The following is a 21,266-nucleotide window of genomic DNA, read 5'->3' on the forward strand; positions in this document are numbered from 1 at the left end:
AAGTTGGATAATTCTGTTGCAGGCTGATGTTGTTCCCTAGAACACTAGCTGTGATATTGACACCTGTCAGATGACCATTTACTTCATACTTCACGACACAAAGATGCCTGGGACTGCCTGAAATGCCCAAGTCTTTCCTACCCAGGTGTGACCCTCAAGTCCTGCACCTTTCTGGGCCCAGTACAAACCCAATCTCGGATGCTCTCATCTATGTATAAAGAGCAGTGGGGTTTCATGTTGTCCAGGCATTCACCATCACCTCACCCGCACTCAAGAGCAGCAGCCCCTGTCCCACAGCCCAGCCTGAGACCCACAGAGCAGCTCCAGCTCCGCAGAATCAGCCCCTGCCCCGCATCACGTCTCCGTTCCCACAGCACAGACCCGGCCCCGCAGTACAGCCTTGTTCCCGCAGCATAATCCCAGTCCCACAGCATAGTCTGCGAATCTCAGAATAGCTCCAGCCCCGCAGCACAGCTCCAACCCCCCAGCAAAGCCCCGGCCCCGCTCCCGCAGCAGGACCGCCGGGGCCGCGCCGCGGCGGGCCCTTTGGCGCCACCTCGTGGCCGCGAACCGAGCTGCCGCACCGTGTCCCCTCCGCTCCCCTTGCCCAGCTCGGTCCGGCGGTGGCCACGGAGATGGCCCTGCCCTAACCCCGAGGGGCTACCCGGGACCATCTGCACCATAAATCCAAACCGACCCCTTCTGCTCTACTTCTGCCTCTGTTAAACCCTCCTTCAGGGTCAGCCCTGCAGCATGGCACAGCCGTAAGCACTTGGGAGGCACGGGGTGCTGTTCCCACCGAGGGATTCCCTGCCTGTTCCTAAACGTCTGTGGTGTAACCATGCCATAAGTGGACAACCTGTTGTCAGCACATTTTTGATACTGCCTGACTATCACAGGCAAATTGGGACCAGAGGTTAGGGCTTCCTAAATCTGCCTTCCGAGGATCAGTAGAATAACCCAAACTCAGAAAGAAAACAGTTTTGGTGTACAAGTTGATTTGACACATTCTCGGTCCAGCTGATTTATTCTATATTATTCCTCTTTATATATAGAAGCAAAAGCTGAGAGGTTGCTTGATTTGCCAGCTTAGGTATATATAGCCAGTCAAAACTGGCCACGCTCCACTAGGAACTTTTCAAATAGGGCAATGATCTATTTGTGGCCAAAGATGCTGACTTCAAGAGGTATCAGTGACAAGAAGCAAAAAAGCTGCTTGTTTGTTTGGCCCAGGGAATGTGTGTGCGTGTAGGAAAGCAACCCTAACATTGATTATGTAAAACTCCACACAGAAAGTCTCCAAGATAAAAATGCCTTAATAATTATCTCATATTCAGTGCCATGTCCACTTCTGAATGCACATTTTTCCATTGAGCAGCTTCGTGCGTTCTCTCACGCATGGGAGTAGCTCCAATTAAACATCTGCTGAACCATCTATATCATCATCATTCCTTCTTCACATCCTTTCTTCAGCCTCTCCTTTGCAGCAGCGTGTGTAGGAAGCTGCACAAGTGTCAGGCAGCTGCTCTGCTGTGACTACTGGGCATTGTATCTGTTCCTCGTGTTTCCCCATCTTTGATCACGGGGTGTCTCTCTGACTTGCCTGATGGGGGAGGGACTATTTTCGGTCTGATGTTCGTCCGGCACGATTCCTGCTTGCTTCAGGTGCCAAAAGAAGCTGATGGCCTTTATGTGACCATTGTACAAAACGGCAGCAGAAGTGGAGACTGTCCCAAAGCCTGTCCAGTACAACTGCTCTGCACCGTGGCTTGGTGAAATGTCAGTATTGGCTGGCCCTAGCACAAATTTGGGCTGGTAAATGCTTCATTGTGATAGCCATGCCCTAAATGGGGCATGAAAAAATTGGAATTATACAGAAAGGGGTAGGTTTCTTTATAGATCTCCAAGGATAAATAAAAAAAAGACCCTGGTGAGTGTGCCCAGGGGGAAGCCTTCCCTGGCCCACCCAGGTCAAGGGCTTTACTCATGTTAAGTAAATGTGACCCCACCAATATCAATGGGATGGTTTCCAGAGTGACCTGTGGTAGGATGTGAGTCGGGAAACCAAATTTGGTAAGTACTTTACTGCAGTTCTTGGAATAATTTACTGTCTGTACTGACTAAACCCTCTTCAGTGATCACTTTTTCCACAGGCATATAATCCACCTTTCTTTTACTACTCATTTTATTTGTGAGGGTCCAGCAGAGTGTCACTTGTGAGATGGCAAGCACTCTGTTATAGGGCTTTGCCTCACTGGACCTTTTTTCTCTTTCCTCCCATTTTACCCTTTTTCTTGGAGAAGTACCAGGATATAGAATATACCAGAAGTACCAAATATAGTTCTTCCATCACATAAAAGAAGCCCTGCACACCTTTACACACCACAGGCTTTTTCCAAACACCCTCTAGGGAAACCTATGGCTGATGGTACAGAAGACCAAACCCCACAGACTTCCTCTGATATGGTCTGTGCCAAAGGTATGGAGGGATGATATGGAAAACCTTACACTGGCATCAGCAGCCCTTAGGAAGTTGGGTGAGAAGCTCTAGCAGGGGAAATCACAGCACGTGAGTGCATGACTGCACACGTGGACATGGGACTGACATACCTCCCATCACTTCCCTTACCTTAGCCTTAAGAAAAGGGGATGGTGCCTGCCAATTCCACCTCAAGTTTCCCCCCTCTGAAATATGTGCAATTTCTCCAGCTGTATATTTGGCTCAGGGTAATTACTATAGTGCTAATTTTACCTGAGATGATGAAAGGGCTGGAACAGCCTCACCACATAAAGTGAGGAGATGCATACAGCTGGGCCAGTCTGCAGGGTCCTTTTTTTTTTTTTTTTTTTTGAGCAAAGTCAGTCATGATTTTTGACTTGTAGATTTGCTCCTTAGGGAGGCTTCTTCATACAAGAGCTAGCCAAAACACAACTGAGGCTAGAGAAGAGCGAGGTCAAGGATACTTGTGTGCTGGAAACTAAAAGCCCTGTGTACTGACTGTTGCCTTGTAGTAAATTACCTTATACAGATTAAATTACTCAACCAGATCTGCTTCTTTTCTTCTCTCTCCTGTGAGAGAAGCCACTTCCAGACACTAAAAGCGCAAAGATGCTTGAAAGTTTTCTATTTCTTTCTGGACCTTCCAAAAAGATTCAAAGTCAATTGACATTTGTAATGAAGATTCAGAGCAGACACTTCTTCCATCCAGCTTGAAGAAATTACAGTGAAGTATGGTCAGAGGAAAGACAATTTAACAGAACTTGAAGAGTGTGAATAATGCAAAGCAAACAGCACTCTGCAGCACTCACTTGTGCTTTCAAGTATGCTCACCTCAGCTGTGCACCCATCCTGACTTCACCTGGAGATTCTGGGACCTGCACCACAGCTGATGACTAGGCAAAGGAGACCTGATTAGGGATTTCTAATTTCTTTTTGTTTTGGTTTGTTTTTAACAACAGACCCAGAAAGGATTGGCATTGGTGACACTAGATCTGAAGCACTGGAGTCACCCCATCATGAAGGATGAACAAAGCCAGCTCGTTGTGCTCTGCTCTGGTCTGTTCTGCAAAGGGGTTTTTTATGTCACCTTTGCTGTCAGGCAGCACAAGCACCTTCCAGTACTGTAACAAGTGACATGACAGCCTCTGCTCATTCTCTGTAGCTCTTTGTCTCTCTCTCCTGCTTTCTCACTCTTTACTCTTTGCCACTGATTGTCTCTACATGTGATCTCTGCCCTTTGTCACATGAAGATAGTCAGAACCTGGATGCTGAATGTTGCCTCTGCCCCAGCCTTTTACCAAGAGGCTTAATAGGCTTTTGGGCCCCAGGTTAAGTTGATGCTTAGATTTAAGTGAAATATGTACCAAAAATGCTGCTCTGAACAGAGGTATTCTGGCCTGTGGTCTCCAAGGAGGAATGTGGATTTCTTGTAACCAGCCTGTCTTCTCTGTGAGGTATAGACCATCAGTTCCTGAAATGTTCCTGAAATTGCTTTGTGCCAACAACCAACTGCAGAAAACACATACACATGCCAACCCTGTCTGCAGGCAGGGAAGGGACCAGCAGCAAACCCTGCACTCTCCCAAGCAATCTTCTCTCTGCAGCATCCATCTGTGTGTGTGAAGAGCAATCACAGCCCTGGGAAAGCACCGGTGTCTTGGGACCTATGATGCCACCTTCAGCCCATGATGTCACCATGTCTCACAGTCACTGTGAGCTGCAGCAGCTTCAACATTTTACAGATTTCCCTACTGATTTTTTAATACTTGGTGGGAAATGGCACCTTTACCCTCCAGCCTCTGTCACAAGGTTGCTTAATAAGGCTTGGGCTTTAGCTCAAATAATACCAGAGGATCAAAGCCAACTTTTGAAGTATTAGGGAGATTACAAAGAAATGCACAGCTTCTGCCTTCTGAGCCACAACATTTCCTAGTCCAGAAAAACAGAGAGCCTCCTCCTGTGCCCATCCTTTCCCTCTGTCTATGCATCTTGATCAGGCCAAACTAGAGCCCAGGACATGCAGCCTGGCTTCAATTTTAATGCAGGATGCCCAAGGCTGGGTGAGGAATCCTTCTGCCCCTGTGCAGCTGTGTAAATGAAAGGCAAAATTTAGCCTGGAGGCACAAAATGGCATCAGAGGAGCAAAAAAGCAACATAAGATCATGATAGCAGAAGAAAGGAAGCGGTGGCATTTACTTGCTGAAGATTATTTCCTCTCTGATGACAGATTTTTCACATGACAGAGGTGTTTAGTGTGTGAGCCTTAGAGGGCTGGTCCAAATAATCAGTCAAAAACAATCTCAGGAAGTTTAACCAGGTTTGGTTTTACTCGTCTGTTTAATTTGAGTTTTGAGGGAAATTTAGGAAGGTGCCAGCTAATTTGATTTGTGTACCTCCTTCCGAGCCACACAGGAATTCCGAGCAGGGCTGGACTGCCATTTTGTGCCAGTGGACTACTCCTCTGATTGCCTGGGCAACATGTCTCCAGGCCAGGTTCTCTTTACTCAGCTTGGCTTCCTGACTGGGAAAAGCAGGCATGGGGGAGAGATGCTCTCATGGCTGTCAAAGGTGTCAAAACCCTTTAAGACAAGGCAGGGCTGCTTAAGAAGCAGCTCAAGGACCCTCTTTGGTGCACCTGCAGATGCAGTACAGGAATTGCTCTGTTCAGTCATTGTTGACAGCACTTTGAAAGCACCAGCACAAGCACACACAATCACTTGGTCTCCTATCAGGCCATCAGGATGGAAGTTCCCATGGTACAGTGCTGGCCCCTCAGTAAACCTGAGCTTGCTTTCTACCATGCTTTTTTTCTTCCACAATGGACAATGATCTAATTCTCTGGTTTTAGCCAAGTTTATTTGTTTTCCAGGAGAGAAAATAAATTCTGATGTTGTCATTTATGTTGTGGCCATGGACTCCAGGCAAATTCTTGAGTTCTGGTACAAACTGATAGAAAATGGGTGACAGGTTGGACTTAATGATCTCTGAGGTCTTTTCCAACCTTATTGATTCTATGAAAACACTGAGGACATTTGTATCTAAGCCAACAAACCAAAATAGAAAGTGTGAGAAAGTAGAGAGCAGAGGTTTGTGTGCTGTTAACACAAATCAGATGCTGCTGAGTTGATAAATGCAGCTTCCACTGGAGCGGATACACTGATAGGTAATAAAGTGCAGTGATAACAAATGACCAGCAGCAGAAATGCAATCTGCACATTGCAATGCAGGAAAACCATGTAGAGGTTCTCTGAGGCACTTCTGGGTATGATGTTCTGCTGCTGGAAGCAGGTTTCATCACATACCCACATACATCACCATAAGGGTGATGAGACACTGGAACAGGTTGCCCAGGGAGGTGGTGGAAGCCTCATCCCTGGGGATTTTTAAGGCCAGGATGGATGTAGCTCTGGGAAACCTGATCTAGTGTGAGGTGTCCGTGCCCATGGCAGGGGGATTGGAACTAGATGATCCTTGAGGTCCCTTCCAACCCTAACAATTCTATGATTCTATGATTTCCCATCATCTCTCTCTCGGGAACTACCAAATGTCACCTGAGAAAGGGAAACTGCACAACCTGGATCCCTTTGGTGAACCAAGCTGTGTAACAGCAAGGTGTCAGATGGAGACTTGCAGAAAAGACACGTGTTTGCATTATTTTTGTTTAGAAAAGATTAAAGGCTTCCAGCTCTTTCTATTGCAACTGGCTCTTTATTCTTCTTGCCATTTCCTTTCCCATTGGAAATCTTCCACATTTCTGTCTATGGCAGCACACACATGGTGAGAGGTCAAAGCAGATCTCTGTTTCATCCCTCCTCTTACAGTCATGATGACATTAGAGAAACACAAGTCTGTAATCATCATCCCTGCCTCACCTTGGTCAGGACACCAGAAAGTAGGTTGCCCCATGGTTCTTTTGCTGACCAGAATGCTGTTGTGCCAGGAAGGCTGGTGCAGGAGCAAAGCAGCACAGGAGCACATCTTTACCCATGGCAGCTCACCCCACCCTCACACCTCAGCTAACAACCACCTAGAAGGATCAACTCATCAAACTGATAAACCATGAGGAAGAAGGTTGAGGTTTGGTTCCTGCCTGCAGCAGAAGGACTCAGCCTCGGTCTCTGAGCACGCTGGACTCTGCAGGTGAGTTTGAAAGTTGGCTGAGCACCACGTGGGCTTTTCAGCAAGTAGTGGACTTGACTAGTGACAGCCCATGGCAGAGTACTCACTGACAATCCTGTGAATATCCCTTCAGAGCCCTCCTGCGTACATATGATTTTTACACAACCAAAAGTTTACAAGCCAGAGAAATACAAAGAGATTCTTACCCTGTTCTGTTCAGCTGAGCATGAGCCTATCTTGACTTTAGAAAACCTGGCAGGCAGCAACACTAGCAACTGGAGCTGTAAGGAAGAGAATGAAAGTGTAGTCACATAGTTTTGTGTGCGCAAGTTGCTGGCTCTTAACCCTTTTCCTTCCAGGAATTGTCAAGTTCCCTATGTCAGCTCCATGGGCATGTTCTCACCACTCTGGCAAGTTTTATTAACCATTAACTCCCTTTCCCTTGAGATAGCTAAAGAATGGGAACCATGAAATATCATTAGATAACTCTGAGAATAATATTATCTCTATTAATATGTAATTTCTTGGTCACTTCTATCACACTAATGTCCTTCTCCTTAATCTGAACACATGTTCCCCAGTGCCACCTTTGAGGACAAAGCTGACTGATGGCTGGACAAGTTAAAATATGGACAATTGCCATGTCACAAGCAATGCTGGATGTCCCTTAAGATGATTGCATTTCTGGCAGATTATCCACAACCCTAACTTGCAAAACCAGATCACTAAATGGTAACACAACTGCCTTGCTGCAGCAATGCTTCTAGAAAACAAAGAGTGTGCAAGATGTGGATTGGATAACACTAACATGTCCTGATAATGTTAAGGCTTTAAATCTGACACATGTTGCGAGCTGAAAGAGCTCACTTTTTACCAACAGGCACTTAACATATTTTGTTGGGTCTGAATATTTAGCTGGAAATTAAAGATCCATTAAATGAGGTATCTTAATCTATGGAGAATGGAGCCATGTGGAATACAGTGTTGGAAATAAGTTTCCTTTGGCAGAAATTCTGGGGATGCTGTTGCCTTGCAGGTTATACCCGGTTACTGTTAGCTGGGGATCACTGTGTGCAATTCATTCTGTCAAGATTCTTCACCTTCCTTCCAAGATCTGCCATCTACAGCAGCAAATGCTGAGAGTCCACACTTAATTAGGGGTTATCTTTTTTTTAGAAAACAAAGTCACTGCCTGGTGTTTTGTCTTTAGAATTAAATGAAACAAGACACTCTGAAATCTTAAGCAAAGATTTTGGACACAGAGTATATGGGGAAGGAGAAGAGAGAGAAGGAAAAAAAATGGAATGGTGTGTAAGTTCCACTATTCTCAGTTATATAAATTCAGTTTCCTTTGTCATATTTCACCCCTTCTATAAACAAGTGTGTTATTATCATCCAATATAACTGTGCCACTGACATCTGTAGATCCTATTTGCTTGCAAAGTACAAAACCTATTTCTTTGCTCTCTCAAGTCTTATCAAACATGTAACCATCTCCCTGAGCAATTCTCATTGGATTTACCCACTCCTTCTGTTACTGAAGGGGCTTCATTTGTCCTCGGATGATGCCAGCATCAGACCTATAAAGATCCTGTTAATGCCTAAACCCCAGAGGTTTGCTGAGAAAGGGGGAAACCACCTTTTCCTGATGAATATTTTCCAGTTGACTTAATGGTGAGAGAAGAAAGGCTGACTTATGGCAGTTTACATGTGTGGAAATGGTGAGACCAAAAGAAAAAAACAAGCCTGGCGCGTTATTTATGGCATTTCTTCTCCTCTTGTGGAAACCAACTGCTTTGATTCTACCAGACCATGTTTGCTTTGCTAGTACAATACAATTAAGCTATTTTCAGCTGGCAATAAAATCCTTGAGAACCAAAGCAGATTTGGCCACTTTAAGAGATGAAGACTAATGCAATCTGATAATTAGGTCATTTCACCGCCAAGACAGAAAAAGCAATTTAATAACATCTCCCGTGCAGTAAGGCAGGGGCTAAAGCCACTGGTCCCAGCTGGCAAGGACTTTGTCTGCAATACAACTCTTAAATTTGCTTCCATGGGGAATCTGCAGATCTCTGCAAGACTTGGGGACAGAGTGGCTATGATGGGCAAAGGAGAGAATGATGCCAGAAAACAGAAAATGAGGGGAGAAGGCGCCCTCCTTTCACCAACAGGGCCTGGCTGAAATCTGCCTAAGCAAAGCACACTGCTTTGGGGCTGGCTCCTGCTCTTACACCTCCTACACTGGCATGAAATATCAATGTTCTGCCTTCACAAAGCTCTTTGTATCCCTCGATACTGTTTATTCTGCAGATAGCAGATTTTTGTCTTGAAAACTCCTCAGCCTATGACCATTTCACAGAGCCCTTCTAGTATTTTCATCCAGAGGTTCTGCAGTGAGGCGCTCAGAGATTTCTGGAGCTAGACTACATCAAATTAGAAAACCATCCATTGAGAGGAGGAAAGCAACCCTCGCTCACTCTCGAGGGTTAAGTTTCCAGCTGTCTCTCACACTCTTTGTCCTGGTTTGCTGCAACAGGAAAGAAACTTTGCTTGCAACTTCAACTTCCCCATTTGCAGGGTTTGGAATTATTTCTACTGAAGTCCCTGCAGATGAGAGGTGACTTTGTTACAGTTCTCATTATCTCTAGAACAGATTAGAATCAATATTTCATTCTAAGAAGAGCTTTCTGGGCAGAGCTGCTCTGACTTCACGAAAGCTGCAAAACAGTTGTGATGTCTATGCTCTACCCTTCCCCAGCACGAAGCGCTAAATGGCTTGACCTGCAAGTCCACACTGCTGTGAATAATCCTTACTCATATGGGCAGATCTGGGATCTCTGGGTCTGGTAAGTCTGTAGCCTTCATCAGTCAGTTTGCATGAGTAAAGGCTGAGTAAGTGCCTACATGGTCAGTCTGTGGTCTGTAACATTGTGTGGATATTGTGCAGAGATTTGTCGAAGACACCCCCAGCAAACTGCCTGCATTCTCAGCAAAGCATCTCCTAGTAATAGCAGACCAAGGTTCTTCTTTCTTTCACTTACATCTAGATGAGCAGAGACTTCTTCAAGGTGGGTCAGTTTGTTGCTATTTTAGCAGTTCATAGTAGTATTCAGGCGCTCAGAAGAACAAGGGTTATTTTTCTTAATGTTACAGGTATATGAACTCTGTAGGATTTGTGTCTATGGCTTTCAAACCTTGAGGATTTAATGACCTTCATCTTACTGAATGCATACAATATTGCAGTAATTCCCTCTTGCAGCTTTTTGTTTGTTTGTTTCAGGTTTACAATTCATAACAAACTTCTTTGTGCTGTAAGACTTTTCTTCAACTTAAAAAGGAACAGAATCACCCCAAAATAAGTTATAAACAACATGATTGCCCAACATGACAGACTGCTCAAGAAAGACAAGCACTTGTCTTTTCTTCCCCTCTCCCCATCATGTAAATTTTGCTTCTCCTGCACACATCATTCTGGAGGCTCTTAAAACAGGCTGCATTTGGCCATTGCATTCATTGCTGCAACGATGTGGTGCTTCCTTATTCGGAGTACGGGGAACTGGGCAAATACTGTAAGTGACAGTAATGGCAGTTGGAGGGAATTGTTCAGCAGCAATATGAGTGTGTTCCTAAAGTCTAAACTCTGTGAGAAAGCATTTGGGCAAAGCATTTTCGCTGAGTATTTAAAGAGCTAATGCCAGAGTTGTAAACTTAGGAAACAAACGAGGAGGAGGACAGTTTAAGTAACTATGAGTGACTGCAGGCACTGGCTTTGCTGTGCAAAGTAGGAAATCATATTGAGAACCTGGTCTGGACATTGTAAGGAAGCTCCAGGGAGGAGAGTGGACAACCCACTTGGATCAGACTATCCCTCAGAAGCTCCTAGACTGTTGATTAACACTGTCTTGACCCAGAAGCCTTCCCAGGACCCATTCCCCATGTGCTGGAGGGGCTGCTGCTGCAGCCCTAGGTTGCAATCCAAGGTGCTCATGCTGATTTCTAAAGTCCTGTGCAGTTCGCAGCCCCTGCAGTTTAGCAGTCACCTTCACCTCCAGTTCTCCAGCACAGCACCCAGGGCTCAGTGAAGCCTTTCAGCTGTTGGCACTCAGCTTTCTGGGGGCAGAAGGAGAGTGTCACAGAGCGGACACCTGCCTTGGAAACTAACACCCTTGCACTGTCCATCAGAGCTGGGGTTTGGCAAACTTCAGAGTGTGCTTACAAGGCTGTTTTTGTTCCTGCAAGGCTCCCAGCCAGGCATTTCATCCTTGTTTTCTTTGTCTTAGGCCACATCCACTGTAGGAAGGACAAGCTACTAAAAATCATTTTGATATCTGTGTATTTCAACAGTGACCAGGTGCCACAGGTGATCTATGGAACAAAGACTTAGACCCTCCATTCTGCATCCAGGTTCTTGCTCCCAGCCTTGCTCCAAAAGATCTCAGCCCAGGGATCAAAGTTCTTGCTTTGGGAGGGGTTTCAGTGAAAGAGAAGGATGTTGCGTAGCTGTGCTTGACTTGCTTCTAGTGTTGGGAGTCGGGCGTTTGTGAGGTGATAGCCTGCATCTGAGCATTTCTCTTGGCTGAAATAAAATAAGGAACAAAAGGCACAAAATTTGTCTTTCTCTTGTATTTTTCTTTAGCACATGTGCCTCGCAGATTAGCCCGAGGCAGAAGCGAGCAGCCACACAGACCCCACATGAGACTTCCACTAGCTCCCAGTAAACTCTTGCAAAAGCGTTTTTTCGACGATGCGAGGGGGATACCGGCGGCAGGTGCCGGGTGCCCGCGGGCACAACCGGAGTAAATCTGGCCGGGCGGCTGCACCGCGGCTTCCCCCGGGATCCCTCGCACCGGGCACCCCGCTCCACTCCAGCTCCAGCTGGACACCCCCGCGCTCCGCCCGGCCTCGCAGCAGCTCCGCTACGCTCGCCCCGGCCCCGCCGCTGGCCCGGCTCGGCTCGGCCCGGCCCGGCCTCCCGGCTGCCATTGGCGCGGGGTAGCGCGGAGGGCGGAGCCGGTGGGGCCGCTATTAAACATCACATGGCAGCGGCAGAAAGGGGCAGCGGCTCATTCAGAGGCTCAGTTGCAAGCGGTGCGGCGGCGGGCGGGCACCCCGGATTGGCTTTGCTGCGTCCCCCCCGCTGCTGGATCTTTTACCCCCTTTAGCTCCATAAGCACCTCCTCTGAGCCAGCGGCAGGTAAGGAGCCAACTTCTTTCTACATCTAGCCATCCAGTTCACCCTCCAGCCCCTCCTCCCCTCCTAGTGTGACACTGATTTGCAGGGGTACGGGCGATGCGGTGGGAGCTGAATTGCCGGGGGGAAGTTTTCCTTGTCGGCGAAGGAGCTGCATGGGTAGGTATAGCCCTTTGGAGGGGGAACTCCTGCATTTCTCTTGCACCATCCACGAGCTATTCTCAGTGCCTAAAATAATTAGATAGGTATGCTGGGAACACTCGAGCATCTGCTTTGCAGCATCTGTTTATGTTCATAACTTTCCATGCACCAGCTGCTTCCCCCCCACCACCCCGCCTTGCTCCTGAGATATTTTATTCTGGGGAAGGGCTGGAAGTTCGCATGACAACTCCAGCACTGCTCCATCCCTCTCTGTTCTTCTTGCTTGTTGTTTCCTGTACAAGAGAGAGGTCAAAAGTAATAAGTCTGGGAGATAAGATGCATGGTTTGAAAAGGAGCGTCCGAAATGTTTTAGGGGACCAACCTATACCTCATTCAGTGGCCTTCTGAAAAGAAGGGGTTGTCTTAACCATCCTGCTAAGAAGAAAAACATTATAATAGAAAGGAAAAAACCCCAACTGGATGGTTATGCAGCTGTGGAGGCTGTTAAGAGACTATTGTTTCAACTTGGTTCATGATTAGCTTTAAAGATGCCTTCCAAACCAAGCCATTCTATGACAGTTACAGTAAAAAATACTGATCAGAAATGGCAGATTTGTAGACGGATCTGCCTGTTCAATGCCTGCTTTGCCGTCTCCCAGGGCCAGGCATCAGGGAGCTGCAGGTGCCCGGGCTAAGCCAGGATCCGCGTCTCAGTCCTCTCCGTGCCCGCTGCCAGTGTTCCAGCCCGCAGCGGCCGCACTTGTTCCTGTGGCTCAGCCTTACCTTTACACTTGTTTGCTTTTCCATCCTCGGAGCCGGTGCATCAAGTACACCCCCTGGTGCTGGCTCTTCACTTGTAGTTATTGTGTCATCAGCTAGAAATACCCTGAACCCCTCTCCTTTGCAGGACAGCAGATGTAAATGCCACTTGTCCTTTCCTTTGTCTTTTTTTTTTTTTTTTTTTTTAACCCATTTCCCAATATCATCTGCCTTTTTTTTTTTTTTTTTTTAATTTTTCCCTTCTCATTTGGTGGTTGCCTTTCCCCTTCTCCCACCTCCTGATCATAAAGGACAGATCCCTCTGAAGGCAGCTCAACACTTTGTGTAACTTAAGTCCTACGCAACCTGCTGGAGAAGCCCTGGGGAATGACTCTTAAGCCATGTAGGGGGTCAGGAAGATAGTTATGGGGGTGGCTGTACCTAGCAGAGAGGGAGCAGGGACTGTGGGAAGAGGTTTCGCTGGAGCGAGTCGCTCCTTTGTTCTGTTTACCGAGGGCAGAGGGAAGGCGCTAGGCGAAGGTGGTGCTGGGGCTCGCTTAGCAACATGTGCCCGGCTTGCTCTGCAGAGCTGCCTGGCGTCAGCCTGGGAATAAGTGCTCCAGGCGCTCATTAGTGCGCCTCTCTACACCCTCCCGGCTCTTTTTGCACTTCAGAGTTTTTCCTCAGTACGAAACCTCTGCACAAATTCCCCTCGAGCTGTTCGTTGTGGAGTTCAGACACGCAACAAGAACGTCTTCCCCGGGGGCAAGTCTTAAGGGGGGAGGGGAGAATGCTTGCTACGGGAAAAGTGAAGGATTGGGCTTCACATCGTGGCATTTCCACAAGTGTTGGTTCAGAAATGCTGCAAATACAGCACAGCTCCGTTTTGCTCTGCTCCTTTGAGCATCCCCTCGCAGTAGAGCAAGCCCAGGGCAGCCCTTCCCAGTAATGCTGCGTCGGAACCAGTGCTGGAAATTCCAGGCTGCACTGATCTGATCTTGTGGTGTCCCTTCCAGGAGGAAAAGGAGCCCGAATTTATAATAGCAACACACCTAGTGATGACTGAATTTACAGCTGCATGCATGTCTATGTCTGGCAGCAATATGTTGGGCCCAATTAGGCAAAGGTTTGGGTTGGGTGGTGGGTACTGGGTTGGCTTCTTTTGTCTGGTGAGGCTTGCAGAACTGATCTCACACTATCTTGGCATCTTTGGTGCTACTAACAACAATAATGAGGTGGCTTGGGTGACAGCAACTTGTTTTGCCTTTGAGCAGCAGGTGGATTAGCAAAATAAGAAGCACTGTTAGATTTTTATGCTGGTTTGATTGCTTTTGGGATTTGGGGAGGGTCCTCTATTGAAACTAGTTGTGAAGTTTTGGGCAGAGCACTGATGATGTGTGTGACTAGGCAGCTGGTGCATCTACAAGGTGTTTGACAGGGCCAGTGGGAACAAGATCAGACCTCTGCTGCCTTGCAGTGGCGGGTCCCTGCGCACGGTGCTGGTTGTGCTCCCATCCTGGCATCCTCCCCACTCCAAGCACTTGTAAAGAAGAGAGGCAAGTTGTGCTGTAAAGAAAAGAAGACAGCTCTGCTGCAGTGGAGCATGGCACAGCTTTGTTGTATGCAGCTAAAGCAGGCTGTAAAGGTAGCACAGGGTGTCCCCAGGCACACCCCAGAGTTTAGGGATCATTAGAGCCCAGCTGGTGCAGCTCCACTCCCAAGAGCAGCCTGCAGCAAGGAAGGAGAACCGTTGTGTCTGTAGTATGTAGAAGGTTCTCAGCTCTTCAGAGCAGGGATAGGACAAGGTATGATACTTAATTCAGGTCCCAAAATTCTAAATGCAACCAGCTTGCTGCAGGAAGCTGGTGTTCAGATTTCACTGATTCATGGAATTCAAACAAATGTCCTCTGGTCTTTTGTGGAGGGAGTTGCATATTCAGACACTTGCAGCTTTACAGTTTATCTTTTTCTGCTCCGCAAGTTTTCCTCTAAAATCTATGAGACAATGCAGGAAGAAAAAAAGAGAGAGAGAGAGAAAAAAAAGCTTCAAAATCAGCTGTCTCCTGGGCTGTGTTTCCATCAGCTTGGAACAAAACAGACTCAGTGTAGAAGTCAAACACAACTGGGATTGTAGGATGTGGTTTATAAGAGCGATCGATTTGCAGACCAGTGCAATGGCTTTTCAAGAAGTTGTGTGGAACCTATTATGAGTAATTTCCCTTTCCCTCTGTGTTCAGGTTTCTAATAGATTTTTTTTTTCTTAAATTAAGTGAACATTAAAAGAATTCCTTTGTATTTTTGAGAATAATAGCCTGACATGATTGAGAAACCTCATGAACAAGAAGGTGTGTGTGGGGGGAAAGTGAATCCTTACATGGTGTAGGGAAGACAGAAGTACGAAGGCAGCTATACCTAAGCCTACATTGCTGAGAGCCATACTCCAAACCTGGCATTACCAAATCTATTAGGAGCTGCCAAAACGTCTTGTACGGCGCTGAAGTCACAGATGACTAATCTCAGCAAGTAGGCGTTGGGACGCATTCTTGCACAACAAACAGAAGTGAGGGAAAAAAAGAGAAGGTAGAAGTAAACCCAGAAGGATTCAAGAGGGAAAAAGCAGCCTGCAGGCAACTGTGAGCATGCTGGTGTTTTCTGTTTGTCACCTGCTCTTTTCCTAACAAGTGTTTGCTGACCTCAGGCCCTTGTAATGTGGTTGAAGGATGTGGGAGGGCTGAGAAACTGTTTGCAATTCTTAAAGTTTTTGGGACACCTCTGCAGGGCTTTAAGAGCTTTTTTGGGGAAAGGATACAAATCAGAGGAAGAGCCACTGAGGTCACTTTGTGGGCAGAAGTTGTGTTTCTTGGTGGCTGCAGTTTTGTTGGGTTTTGGACAAACTCGGATGAGTTTTGACAATATTGATTTATGAAGAAGCATCACAATTTATCCACCACTACTGTAAATAGTACTGAAGTCTCCTCTCCTATGACAAAAGGGCAGCAGACATTCCTCATCCCTTGATTTTAGTTTTATTTCCTCCATGGGGTGCATGTGTGGATGAAGCAGTTGCATTAACACATCTCTTCTCCTCTGCAGCATTTCAATTACATTTCCTGATATAAAGTGCATGACTTAATGGATGACGCACTTGTTAAAAGCTAGACCTGGGTCTAAGCCAGACCTCCCTGAAACAAGTTTGGTGGCTTCTACCCTCAGGAAGAAGGTTTTGTAGCCTCTCTCTTGAGTCTTAATTGCTGATGTTTAAGACCCGCAGGGACAGTCAGAACCGTTATCCATCGGAGGTGGAACTGGCTGCCTCAGGCTCCAGAGGGAAAGGTGCAGCAGCTTGCTTCCTACCAAAGGTGTTACAAAGACACTTGTCTGGTCCTACACCATTGCAGCCTTTTGCTAGTGGTGTTAGCAAGAGCAGATGAGGGTTGTTACAAGATTTAGTTGGGTTCATACAATTTAAACATAATGTGAGTGTAAAAACAGCACAGATCCGAGAGTTCATGGAGTGAGAGATGAGCAGCCCTTACTCGTTCTGTTGCAGAGGATAAGCAACTCCTATTTTTAGCTTAATTAAAGAGAAAAGTTCTCTGATGTAATTCATGGAAATCAGTAACATTTTGCATTCTCCAGGTTTATTGCTTTTCTCAGCACACATCACCTTCCCTTTTGCATTTGTGGTAGGTAAAAGAGTCCAGGAGACACCTTGTATGTCACTAGAAGCTGTCTCGCTGTTTATCTTTGACCAGATGGGTGTGAGCATGGATTGTTTGTTTCAAAATAAGTACAAAACTGCTTCCTTTGCACGTCCAGCTTTGAAGTCAATATTGCTTAGAGGCTTGTGCGACATGATCACTCCAGTGCTCTTCTCAGTGAGAGCAATACTTTCTTTGCAGTCCTAATGTCAATATACAACTGAGCACGTTGTGCAATCCAGACTACACTGTTAAGAATATGTAAAGTTCCTGCAGGTCCACAGGAGTAATTTTATTGGATTCTTTCAGGTTTGATTCCTCATCCTTTTCCTCCAAGCTCTAATATGACATTTCTCTTTCTTTTGCAGACCATGCCCTCTCTATGACGGTTACTTGTTAAGCTAACGCTGCATGCCAGAAGACTGTCCTTGGTTGAGCCAAGGACTTTTGGGGACTTCAGCCTCTCCCCTGTTTTTCTGTGTGTGTGTGTTCCTCTAGAACTTTCAAAACTGTTTCTCCAAAGGGTTTTGCAGAAACTTAGACTGTTTTCTAAAGCAGAAGCACCTCAGTCCACAGCAGTAGTGATGGGCAGCGTGCGAACCAACCGCTACAGCATCGTGTCTTCGGAAGAGGACGGCATGAAGCTGTCGACCATGGCCGTTGCCAACGGCTTTGGGAATGGAAAGAGCAAGGTACACACCAGACAGCAGTGCAGGAGCCGCTTTGTCAAGAAAGATGGCCACTGCAATGTCCAGTTTATTAACGTGGGGGAGAAGGGACAGCGATACCTGGCAGACATCTTCACCACTTGTGTGGACATCCGCTGGAGGTGGATGCTAGTTATCTTCTGCCTGACATTCATCCTCTCCTGGCTTTTCTTTGGCTGTGTATTTTGGTTGATTGCGCTGTTGCACGGGGATCTGGAGAATCAGGAGAACAGCAAACCTTGTGTCTCTCAAGTGAGCAGCTTCACCGCAGCCTTTCTGTTCTCCATTGAGACCCAGACCACTATCGGCTATGGCTTCAGGTGCGTCACAGATGAGTGCCCCATTGCAGTTTTCATGGTGGTTTTCCAGTCTATAGTAGGCTGCATCATTGATGCCTTCATCATTGGTGCTGTCATGGCAAAGATGGCGAAGCCAAAAAAGAGAAATGAAACTCTAGTCTTCAGCCACAATGCTGTGGTGGCCATGAGAGATGGAAAACTGTGCCTGATGTGGCGTGTTGGAAACCTGAGGAAAAGCCACTTGGTGGAGGCGCACGTGCGAGCACAGCTCCTCAAATCCAGGATCACGTCGGAAGGGGAGTACATTCCCTTGGATCAAATAGACATCAATGTAGGGTTTGACAGCGGGATAGACCGCATATTCCTGGTCTCCCCAATTACAATAGTCCATGAAATAGATGAAGACAGTCCTTTGTATGACTTGAGCAAACAAGACATGGACAATGCTGACTTTGAAATTGTAGTAATATTAGAGGGCATGGTGGAAGCTACCGCCATGACCACCCAGTGCCGTAGCTCATATCTGGCAAACGAAATCCTCTGGGGCCATCGCTACGAGCCTGTGCTCTTTGAAGAGAAAAACTACTACAAAGTGGACTACTCGAGGTTCCACAAAACATACGAAGTGCCCAACACACCCATCTGCAGTGCCAGAGACTTAGCAGAAAAGAAATACATTCTCTCTAATGCAAACTCCTTTTGCTACGAGAATGAAGTGGCCCTCACCAGCAAAGAGGAGGACGAGATTGACACGGGGGTGCCTGAGAGCATGAGCACAGACACCCACCCAGACATGGACCACCACAACCAAGCAGGGGTGCCTCTAGAGCCGCGGCCGCTACGGCGGGAGTCGGAAATATGACTGACAAAACTCTTCCTCTCTCTTTTGGTTGAAAGGAAAAACAAAATGCATCGATTGGTCAAAGGCATGTTGACCTGAGAAGTTGGCCCAGAACAGTTTTCAGACAACGGTACTGTCGAAGAGTGGTGTGAAGGCAAGCAGACCTGAGAAACCCAGGCTGGTTTTAGGGCTGTCCTCAGAGGTGGGACGACAGAAAATGAACTCTAAACACAAAGCACTAAACATGTCTAAGTATGAACAGAAGGCACATATGTTGTAGAATAAATTATGTATATATTTTTTTACAAAACTTGAACTTGCAGGCAAGCTTTGGTTGGGTTATTATTATTTTATTTCTTTATTTTTTGTTTTTCATCTTTTTTCCAGAATGCTTCTCTCTAGGGAACAAGAATGTTTTTAATGGCATAACAAAGGCAAGGATTTGCCTTATTTTATTATTATTTTTTTTTTTAAGAAGCTGCTGCTAACTACATGAACACAAATGGTTATTTTTGTTGCAGTGTAGTTTTTATTTTCTGTTGTGTAATTAAAAAAAAAAAGAAGAAAAGAGAGAAAAAAAAAAAAAAAAGGGATAAAAAGTCAGTGTTGAACCTTTTGGGTTGAAAAGTTTGTGATCACTTCAGAGAGGCCAATGTTGCCAGAACGTCTAAACTCCTTTTGAGGCCAGTAGTTTGATAGCTAGAATCAATTTCTCTCTTTCCAATTACATAAAGGGGCATTATGTAACATAAGGCCAATCAGTAGCCGCCAGCAAAGTTATGGTTTTTGGGGGGGAGAATTTAATTCTCTGTCTAAAAGGAAAAAAAATAAATAATATAGATACACACACGTAGGGGAAAACAACCAACCAACCAACCTAAGTTAAAACTACCTAAGTGGATACCAAAGAAAATGCACAGTTTTGCACAGTGGAGTTTATTTAAATAGATAAAGAAAAAAAAAAAGAGGAAAAAAAAAAGGAGAGGGAAAAAAAAATAGAAAGGAACAGGCTGCTTTAAACAAACAAAAAAAATTTTCAAACCTCAAGACAGTTCTTTTGGTTTCTTTTTTTTTTTTTTTTTTTTTAAATTTTAATTTTTCCTTTTCATGACCTTTATTTTGCACCTTATTCTAAAAGCTTAAGACTGGGATCTAAAGTGAGCTAGGACTCCTCCCTTTGCCCCTTGCTGCTATTCTATGGGGAAGTAAATTCCCTTCCTTCTTGTAAGGAGAGAAATGCAGTTGGGGGAAAGCAAACCAGCAAATAATCTGTCCTCTCTGGTCGCTGGAGGAGCTGGGTGGCAGCAGAAGGTCAAGTCTTAGCTCACACATTCCCAACCCAACGCTGGACCTCATCTGAAAACTGAGCCATCCTCTGTGTGCTGCAGGCGCCTGACCCCAGCCCCTCGGCTGCTTACCAGTGAAACTATGCCAGGGACATGCTGAAGCTGCTGGAGCTGGTGTGCAGGCACAGATGAGCTGAGCGATAGATAAATCCCTGGGGAGAGGAGGTTTTGGAAGAGGAAGGTAGAGAGTGACGGAGAAGAAAAGAGAAAACAACTTTCACAGCACAGCACTTGGGAGTGGCACAGGGATTGTGGCGCTTTGTACAAAGTGCTGCTCTTCAGCAGAGCAGAAGTGTCAGGAAAAGTGTATTTTTCACCTGATTTTGAGAGGAGAAGCGAATTTTCCATCTGATTTTAGATGAGGGGAGGATGAGGCTGCAGTGAGGTCCATCCCTTGCCTCTAGTCCCCTTAAAACACCAGCTGAGTGGTCAGTGGATGAGATATGTCACTGAGCCCTGAGCAGATTTTGACCTTTGGGGAAGCTCTGGCTCTGGAGGTATTTTGGCTCCTTCACCCAGAAGGCTTTAAATTCTCTGTGCCTCTAAAGCTCAAGGAGACAGTGAACGTGTGCTTCACGCCTGCTTCTCAAGGAGCAGGTGGAGAGGGGTGGTGGTGGGGACGATAACCCTAGTCAACTCTCACAGTATTGGATCACTGTATGCCATTAAAAAACAGCTTGTTCTAGGTCTAATGTCTTCTGCAAATGGATATCTGTGAAGGCCTCTGGCCCCTTCCAGCCCTGCCTGAAAGAAATGCCTGCAATGAAATGGTTTCTGATAAGATGGTATCTACAGTGGGTGGGTTCAAAGCTGTGGAAATTCGACATTGTAAACATAGATTTGGCTCCTAGAGAGGGCAGATGATTAAGTGCAAGTACTAAGGCTGTTACTGGGGTGGGGGGATGTAAAAGAAAGGAAAGGCTGAACATGTAAAGGCGATTTGATTGCAGTTTCTGGGTCAACAGTGGTGAAGACAACTGAGTGCTGCTAGTGCTGCTATTGTGATATTCTTGTGAAAGAAAAAAACAAAAACCAAACACTAAACCAAAGAGTATTCAGTGAAACAGAGGGTGCATGAAACACGATGGAGAAGGGATGGAAAAGGGAGGCTGACCAGAAGAAAGGGGACCCTGTCAGCATCCCCCAGGTGCCCAGTGCTCCCACTAAATTATACTTGAGCTATTTGAAAGAGGGATGAGAGATTGGGGAAGGGTTGAGAAATGCAGAATTCAGCTTGGTTCTTTAAAGCAAAAGAAATTCAGAGGGAAAATAAATAAATAAATAAATAAAATCCCCTCCCCCTTAACATTTCTGGTGCAGAGGTTTGGGGGTTTTCTTTGTTTTGTTCCATTTCGTTTTGAAGTCAGTTTTTTCAGAACTATTTTTAAAATGTACATTTTATAAAGTTTATCAAGTATTTTCATATTTAAAGCCAAATGTAAATAGAAGTCTGTAAAGGAAGGCGAGGAGAAAAACGACGAAGAAGAAAAGGCCACAAAAAGTATAACTTCTGCTCGGCAGTCTCAGTAGCTAGAACCTAGATGCTACCGGTTAGCATGATTTTTTGTTTTTAGCAAATACTTGCAAGCCTTATAGGATTCCTAATTGCTCTCAACTTCTCTTTATTTATTTGTAAGCATGGGCTTTTAATTTGAAAAC

General features: G+C 45.9%; 1 protein-coding gene across 1 annotated transcript; it reads left to right on the forward strand.

Annotated features, from left to right (window-relative positions):
* Positions 1–11,736: 11,736 nt before the first annotated feature.
* On the forward strand, positions 11,737–19,047 carry KCNJ2 (potassium inwardly rectifying channel subfamily J member 2). Its single transcript, XM_009897859.2, has 2 exons — positions 11,737–11,816; positions 16,783–19,047. Exon 2 carries the CDS (start codon positions 16,999–17,001, stop codon positions 18,280–18,282), a length of 1,284 nt encoding a protein of 427 aa, XP_009896161.1. The 5' UTR covers positions 11,737–11,816; positions 16,783–16,998; the 3' UTR covers positions 18,283–19,047.
* Positions 19,048–21,266: the final 2,219 nt, after the last annotated feature.

Source organism: Dryobates pubescens, chromosome 20 (assembly GCF_014839835.1).
Source record: "Dryobates pubescens isolate bDryPub1 chromosome 20, bDryPub1.pri, whole genome shotgun sequence".
Lineage (NCBI taxonomy): Eukaryota > Metazoa > Chordata > Aves > Piciformes > Picidae > Dryobates > Dryobates pubescens.